The sequence below is a fragment of the Octopus bimaculoides genome, chromosome 2, assembly GCF_001194135.2.
Source record: "Octopus bimaculoides isolate UCB-OBI-ISO-001 chromosome 2, ASM119413v2, whole genome shotgun sequence".
Lineage (NCBI taxonomy): Eukaryota > Metazoa > Mollusca > Cephalopoda > Octopoda > Octopodidae > Octopus > Octopus bimaculoides.
The window spans coordinates 191,292,643-191,301,337 of NC_068982.1; the positions used below are offsets into that span (position 1 = coordinate 191,292,643).

At 38.1% G+C, this 8,695-nt stretch overlaps 2 protein-coding genes across 3 annotated transcripts in view; both read right to left on the minus strand.

The window, feature by feature from the left end:
- The window catches only part of LOC106871088 (tyrosine-protein phosphatase non-receptor type 13), a 217,697-nt gene that overhangs the window by 21,181 nt on the left and 187,821 nt on the right, over positions 1-8,695 (minus strand). The window lies entirely within an intron of this gene.
- LOC106871089 (coiled-coil domain-containing protein 96) overlaps positions 1-8,695 on the minus strand; it is a 22,251-nt gene that overhangs the window by 4,617 nt on the left and 8,939 nt on the right. The window contains exons 4-8 of one of the 2 annotated variants that reach the window (XM_014917378.2): positions 7,980-8,161; positions 7,212-7,290; positions 5,553-5,629; positions 3,761-3,911; positions 605-798 (exon numbers count right to left, since the gene is read on the minus strand). In XM_014917378.2, coding sequence (XP_014772864.1) covers positions 605-798; positions 3,761-3,911; positions 5,553-5,629; positions 7,212-7,290; positions 7,980-8,161 — 683 coding nt within the window. Of the gene's footprint in view, positions 1-604; positions 799-3,760; positions 3,912-5,552; positions 5,630-7,211; positions 7,291-7,979; positions 8,165-8,695 lie in introns of both variants that reach the window. The other variant, XM_014917375.2, reaches the window with a different exon arrangement.

Consider the following 8,695-nt stretch of genomic DNA (forward strand, 5'->3'; position numbering starts at 1 on the left):
CAATGTATTTCAACAGGAAAATGGTAACAAAAGTTTTAAAGGTTTAATGATACTAATTGCATAGCCTGTCATCATCTCAGTTCCATAAGACATAAAAATAGCCAAAGTGATGACAGAAATTATACAATAATAGTGATTATGATGGTGATGGTAATCATAGTGTTTATGGTGGTAGTGGTGGTGGTGGTGGTGTTGCTGCTGCTGCTGGGAAAGGTTGTTGTTATTGTGTACATAGAGCCACTACATATTTGTTTGACCTATTAGAAATAGCAGCCAAACTTCCTACAAACTTCACCCTACCATGTTAAAAGGATATACCGGATAACTCACTTTTGGATAAAGTATGAGAAGACAGTATAGGATGGTCATGGTTAGAATGTCAGTCAGATGGTAAAGACAGGTCACAGAAAGCTATTATAGGGATGCTAGTGGTGGGGGCAATGATGATGATGATGATGATGATAGCAATGACAATAAGAACAACAGCATAAAATCTTCCTTTCACCAAATGAATACGATTCCAAAATGGAATCTGTTCTGTCTTTGGAATCATGTTGAATGTGTTGTAGAAAAACAAAGACAAAAACAATCCCTATTTCCTCACCATTTTGGGTATTTGCTGTCCTGTTCGGCTATTTATGGCACAGGTAGCAACCTCTTTCTTGAATTCATAGAGTTTCATCAACTCACTGTCAACTTTTTCTTTCTTCTCTGAACATTTCTGCTTCAGATCTTCGATATATTGATAGTGCCGGTCTTTTTCAGCTATTTCTTGCTCCTGTAAGTCTTCTATTTGTGCTGTAAACATAAATTAACAGATTTGAATTTCTCAGACGGCTCTTCAGGAGTAATTGATAGTTTCTGTTTCTTGGGGACTTTAATCAGGGAAAGAGGGAACTGCAAAAGCATAGGGGCCAGAGAAAGAATGGAGAAAAAAGAAGTTTGGCAAAAATTCAGCCCCTGCTGGCAAAATAATACATTTTCATCTTTGAATGAAGGGCAGATTGTATGAGGCAGGGGTCCAATGAATAATACAGTAGAATATGGATAATGGATGCAAGTAAAGGGCAAAGATTATTAAGAAATGAGATGAGGTTGCTCCAGCGGGATGTGGAACTCAAACAAGTGAGAGAAAATCTGGGAATAAAAGAAACTAGATGCAGGATATAAGTGAGAAGATGATTGTGTTGGTAGAGAGGATGAGGTAATTGGGGGTGGGGCGGGACTAAGGGATGTCAAGCAATCCTGGTGGAAAGAATCTACAAAAAAGGAAAATAAGTCTGACAAAATGGTGATGGAACCTAATGAAAGAGATGATGAAGAACAAAAGATGAGGTACAATGCTGGAGAAAATTTATCTCAGTATGGACATGAATGGGAGTAAAGTTGGAAATTTGTGTGTGTGCATGTTCATATGTGGAGGCACAATGGCCCAGTGGTTAGGGCAGCGGACTCGCGGTCATAGGATTGCAGTTTCGATTCCCAGACTGGGCGTTGTGAGTGTTTATTGAGCGAAAACACCTAAAGCTCCATGAGGCTCTGGCAGGGGATGGTGGCGAACTCTGCTGTACTCTTCCACCACAACTTTCTCTCACTCTTACTTCCTGCTTCTGTTGTGCCTGTAATTCAAAGGGCAGCCTCGTCACACTGTGTCACGCTGAATCTCCCCGAGAATTACGTTAAGGGTACACGTGTCTGTGGAGTGCTCAGCCACTTGCACATTAATTTCACGAGCAGGCTGTTCTGTTGATCGGATCAACTGGAACCCTCGACATCGTAAGCGATGGAGTGCCAACAACAACAACAAGCATGTTCATATGTATGTTTGTGTGTACGTATCTAAGTATATCTATGTGTATGTATGTCATAGTGTTATTGATAACATGTAACCCAGTACAACCTGTCACATGACAGGCCGTCAGTGACTCAATTGGCAACCCTATCAAACTTGCTTGGCAAGGAGGGTGGCTTTGTTCGACACCCAGCAGGACTAGAAACAAAACTTGTCAAAGGGTAGATGTACTCAGTCTAATCAATGATCATCCAACATCTGGGAACGAGAGAGTCTCCTAGTCTTTGTTTAGACATCTCTCTAGGAAGAACAAAAAACTCTCATGAAACACCTTTGTTTGCATCCATTACTGTGGAATGGTTCTTCTTTTTTGGGGACCAATATATATGTTGTTTAAAGGGTAGGATTGAACCTGTGCAGGGCCTTTCCTCACTTTGAAAATCGTAAGATTCAAGCATCACTTGATTCTTAATATCCCTATTAAGTGTTTGCATGGTGTGGCTGGCTGGCGCCAAGAAAGGAAAAACGTTTAAGGAAAAGTTCCATGATGAAATGAAGGAATGGTAAGCTCTCTGAATGTCTGCTGCAAGAGGCACCCATTGTTGTTGCATTCAGGTAAAAGTGTGTTGGTCCCTAGCAGAAGAGAAAAGTCACATCAATTACTGCTCATATTTTAGAGAACAATCAAGCAATGGCATGGCTCAATCAGCCCACAACCACCATTCGCTCATTTATATATGCATACAAATTTGTATGTGTATGTATGTATGAATATATGTATGCATGTATGTATGTATGAATTTATGTATGTATGCACCAAATATATCTGGAGTTTAAAGGATGACATTATTAACAATTATAAAATCAATTGATCAATTATAGAATACACATGCATTCATGGTTCCAGAAGGTGTAATCTTTGTCTTGCAGACAAATACAACATCCTATTACAGCCATTTATAATTTTGAACAAAAGATCTGAATTTGCGATTTCCTGCAAACCTTCATCAGAATTTATTAAGGAATTTCCAGATACCAACCAGTCAGAGTAGTCAACTCTTCACATAATAGAATTAAAATACCTTGGCAATTATTCACCAACACTAAAACTGCATTAACAATAATCTTCTTCAACATAGAGAAGAAAGGACTATTTAGTCTTGCTGAGTAGAAGGCAGCCTCACAAACTGTGGTGCTACAATAAAATGCACCCAGCACACTCAATAAAGTTCATGGTGTTAAGAAGAGCAGCCATTCACAGAAACTGTGTTTAACGCTTTAGCATTTTAACTGACCATATAAGGCCAAAATATTCCACTTGTTTTATGTTCAAACTGACCCAATTTGACTTCTTGCACCTACCCTACAATGTCATTCTGAAAGTAAACAATCACATATTTGAAATCTTAAAGCTACAAGATGATGCAAGATTAACTGAAAACGATGGTAATAAATAATCCTTACATTTGACAGAATAATCCGAATGCTGAAGGATTAAAATGTAGAGCTCAATATTTTATACCTGAAAATAAGATGGAATGGTCAGCACTAGAACACCAGGGCCGATCTGGTGAATTGGAACAAATACCTTTCAGTATTTAATTCCAGTTCCTTAGATTGTGAGTTCAAACCTTAACAGAATTGACTTTGTTTTTCATCTTAATGAGATTAATAATCAAGAAGTAGGCATGTTTTAGGAGCAACTTTCAAAGAGATTGTGGTAACCTCATTCTGATTTGTGACATTGGGAAATTAATTAGTTCAAGTTGTTGTTTAGAACAAGGTTAGTCACTTCAGATGTTCCATGAAAACAACCCAATACCACATTACTAATGTGTTCTTTTTATCTCAGATGATACAATATGATTTGAGTGAGTTTTGGCTGTTATTTCTAGCGATTTCTACCAACAATGTCAAGGCTCACTGTTGGTTCCTTATGATTAAAAAACAAAAATAAAGCAACCATACCCATCAGTTTCAGGTAGCGCTCCTCTTGGTCTGCATTGCTTTTTGTCTCAATGTGAGTATCATCAGCTTTCTTCTTCTTAAAGAATTCCGCCAGTTTTTGCTGTATATGGGAATTCCGAACTTGTAGTTCCTCCAAGACATTTATTGCTGCCTGCAATAAACAAAGTTATTCCAACATTGTGGAATGATAGAATTTAGAGAAGTTACCAAAAGCCAGTTGAATGTGGAATGGTACTTAAGCCTGGGAACAGAGGGCGCAAAAGCACCGGCTAAAATTTGGGGGTGGGGTGGGGGGAGAGTGGCAAAGAAAACACGTTTGGATGTAGGTTTGTGGACCCTAAGCAAATTTCATTCCTGCATTTATGGAATGGTACAAAGATGGAGAGAAACTGGAATAAATTAATGAGTAGAGGAAGATGCAGAGATGAAAGTCTTGAACAAGACAACATCACTGAGGGGAGAAGTGTTGTTTGGTGGATGAGGCAGAAAAGGAAATATTGATGAAGTGTAGGGGGTGGAGAGGAAGAAGGGGGACAGATGTTAGTGGGAGAAGGACAAAATCATTAAGGATGTTAGTTGGGGGATGAATCACAATGTTGTAAGTTCAAATTCAAATGAAGTCAACTTAAGCCTTAATCCACCCACGGGGCAATAAGGTCAGGTACCAGGCCATGGAAGGGAGTCAGCATGATTGTAAGATCATCAGAGAAAGTCCTTTGTGGTATTTGTTCCATCTCTTTGTGTTCTGAGTCCTTGGCTGGTAGACGAAATTAATTCAGGTCCAGTTTAATACCCCACCCCCCACCCAACTTGTCCTTGGGTACCTTTAGCAGTGTCCATTCTGTTACAAACAATCAGGCCAGGTGTCCCGTTTGAGGACCCCTTCCTCTCGTCCTTTAATCAGTCTCAGGGGTCCTAAAAGAAAGAGCTACAGCTGCTCGTCTTCTCTCCTCAACTAAGTGGTAAGAAAAATTATTCGAAAAACAATGGGGAAGGAGAAAACGAATTTCTTCTTCTGTTTAAATTTTTCTTTCTCCATTTTCAATCTCTATTTCTTTTCTCTCTGTCCAACAATAAATTGTTCTGCATGAAAGCCACAACTCCCCTTCTTCCTTTCATATATGTTAACTGTCAATCAGTATTTCTTGTGTTGGATTATGATTGCTACTGTTTTTGTTTAGCCCCAGGCCAACCTCATTGAAGCAGATCAACAATCAAAGGTATTCTGCCCATGATCATCTCCTCTATCTATGAGGGCCCATTGACTAGGTAAACAGGGCAACATTTGCCCATTATTGGAAGGCTGGTCCATTGCAGGGGACCCATTTACATCTGAGTGGAGTGGGGCAAGGTGAAATGAAGTGTTTTGCTCAAGAACACAATGTGCTGCCCAGTCTAGGAATTGAACTCACAATTGCTAGATTGTGAGTGCAACACACCTAACCACTAGACCACACACTTTTGTGAACTCTGTTGTGGAGTGAACTGACACCCCCACATGTGACTGTCAGCAGATTGGATGAGTCTATAAATAGATGAGCCAGTTGACAGTTGTGGTCAAACTGTGAGGTCAAACTGTGAGGTCAAACTGTGAGGTCAAACTGTGAGAGTGTTAGTCTTGTGATTGATTCTGCGTTGGAGTATTGGATTGTTATTGCGTGAACGGTTATGATAAGATAACTAAGTCTTGTTACATTGCTTATTGTTATACGGTTATTTTTGTTACACCCACACCCACACCCACATCATTATCATCACAGACGATATAACAAATAGTAAAAAAGACACTCACTTGGTAACGAGCCATCAACATGTCTCTTTTCTGTTCGTAGTCATATGCCTCTAAATGTGTTTGTTCCAAATCTTCTTCTACAACAACAACAACAACAACAACAGTAGGCAAAAACTTTAATGAAAACCACAAATAACATTTACTTTTGAAATTGGTCTTTAACATTATCTCTCTGTTCCTCCAATTCCTCTGCCATACAAGGAATGGCAACATCGGAACAACAAAGAACAAGATCTCCAAACATCACCATCATTGTTCTTTTTGACATTGCATAAACAGTACCAGAGCCGGTGCCATGTGGAAAAGCACCCAGTGCCACACTCTGTGAAGTTGTTGGCATGTTAGGAATGGCATCCAGTCATAGAAACCATGCCAAAGCAGACAATTGGAGTCTGGTGTGGCTCCTGGTCTTAACAGCTCTTGTGAAACCGTCCAACCCATGCCAGCACGGAAGACAGATGATGATGACTTTTCTATGGAATTTATTGTGGCAGATTTTCTGTGGCCAGATGGCCTTCCTGTTGCCAAGCAACATAGTATTTCCTTAGAGAGAATATTTGCAGTCCTAAATAACATTAAAGCCAAAAATAGGTTTAAACTGCAAACCCAAACAATCAATGCTGTGCTACATTCAAAAAGTCTTCTTTATGTTGTAAACTGCACTTTGTGCTAAATTACAAGAAGGACAACAAGGACATTGGAAGACAATGCAACCTTCTAATTATAAAGTAAATACATTAAGTATGTGTAGGTCACTTTAAAATAAAGCCCTGTATGTTATAAATAATAGGCACAGGAGTGGTTGAGTGGTAAGTAGCTTGCTTACCAACCACATGCTTCTAGGTTCAGTCCCACTGCATGTCACCTTGGGCAAGTGTCTTCTACTATCGCCTCGGGCCGACTAAAGCCTTGTGAGTGGATTTGGTGAAAGAAACTGAAAGAGGCCCATCATATATGTGTATATACATATGTGTGTGTGTGTTTGTCACCCCAACATTGCTTAACAATCGATGCTGGTATGTTTACATCCCCGTAACTTAGCAGTTCTGCAAAAGAGACCAATAGAATAAGTACTAGTCTTATAAAGAATAAGTCCTGGGATCGATTTGTTCAACAGATGGCTGCAGTCAAATGACTGAAAAAATAAAAAGGATAAAATATATATTATGCATTTCAATTGATTTATAGGCAAAATATTACAAATTAAAATTTTGGAACTTTTTGAGTAAAATTTGGTACTTTTATTTTGCTAAATCTGGTACTTTCATCGAAATACATTTGGCAAGATTGGGTGAGAGGCAGGAAGTGTTTAAGACTAGGAAATAATGACGGGCGAGAAGAGTGTGTGTGTGTGTGTGTGTGTGTGTGTGTGTGTGTGTGTGTGTGTGTGTGTGTGTGTGTGTGTGTGTGTGATGCAGCAGGGAGAGGAGGCTGTTGAATCTTTCATCCTTTTTTATCCTTTATTTGAACTAAAGAACAATAGAGTTTCTCTCCATAACCAAAAATAGAACCAAAATCTTCCTTAATTCACACTCAAGCATTGATCAATGTGATCCTAGTTATACTGTGTCTAAAACTAAAAGACAGGATGGTCACAAATGGAATGATCATAGGTCAATTTGATCAGGGTTGCCCTGAAGGTTAAACAATAGACATTACCGTATGCAATTGGTGTTTCTCCAATCTCAAGTCTTTGTTGGTACATGTCCAGATCCATCATGTCTTCCAGGTTTAATGGCTGTCAGCAAAAACAAATAATGACAAATTGTTTGGAATTCAAAGTTTATTACAGCAGCAACAATGGTGAAGGAATCAGAAATGGCAAAGAACAAGACTAAATATTTAGAATAATATTTCACTTATTTTCACCCTGTTCTCCCTTGAAATCCCATAATAGTATTATTGTTAGCAAGAACAACACAGTATTTCATTTTGCCATCAAAATAAACTACATTCAAGGTTTTCACGTCAATACACTTCATCTTCCCTTGTGTTAGCAGAGTAACATATTCATCTTTTCCAGTTTATTTCTATAGATTTTGGATACAATTCAGAGCCAGTACTGAAAGTTGCAATGTTTCATAAATGAATGCATCCATGTAAACAATGTGATTCTCTATCTTTGATTGCTTTATTTAAAAGACTTATTTATTTGCAATATGTCGTAATTTTCAGTTCTGGCTCTGAATTCTATTGGAAATCTATAGAGATACACTTAAAAGACAATAATATTAGTCTAATCCCCCAGAGTTAACAGATATATCTCTCATTATCATGATCGATAGCACATATTTGATATGTGATATTTTGCAGTTTTGTTGTTGTCGTTAGTTTTGCATCGAATGCACATCTTAGCCTCAGCACCAATGAATATTGTTGCTAACATGTTACAAAGTTACTGGAATGGTAAGAGAAACCAATATTTACAATACCATCTTTTGTTGCATACATTTCACCAGCTTCAGTCGGAAACAATCCAATCACTGCCTCTTCAGCTTCCTTTTCACTTTCTCTCTTCTCCCCTTCAGGCTGGCCCTCTGCTGCTTCCGTTTCTGCCACTCCTGTTGAAACTTCTTCTACAGCTGCTGCTGCTTCCCCTTCTTCACCTTCTGCTAAAGAAGACATTTTCCAACATTAACAAGAAAAGCCTAACCCTAACCCAAAAGAAACCAAAGAGAACAATCGCAAGTAACCAGAGATTGGTTTTATTTCATTCTAATTTATCTTTTTACTTGTCATTAGACTGTGGCCATGCTAGGGCACTGCCTTGAAGAATTTTTAGGTGAATGAACCAACCTCATTACTTATTATTTTTTGTAAAGCCTGGTAAGTTTTATTGGTCTCTTTTGCTGAATCACTAAGTCACACTGGGATGTAGACAAACCAACAAAGATGATTTATATTAAAACTAAATACACTAAAGTTGTAATTACTGTTTAGATAATATGTTTTATCTCAAATTTAGTTTTATAAATTATTATAAGAATCTCAACGATATATTAATGAAAAACATGCTTAATTGAATTTACAGTAAAATATCAATACACTGCCACTGAGTCTGCTGTGACGAATCTATAGATTATGCTCAGAAATATGAATTTAATATTTAATCAATTTCAGGTTGTTTTATATATATATGTATA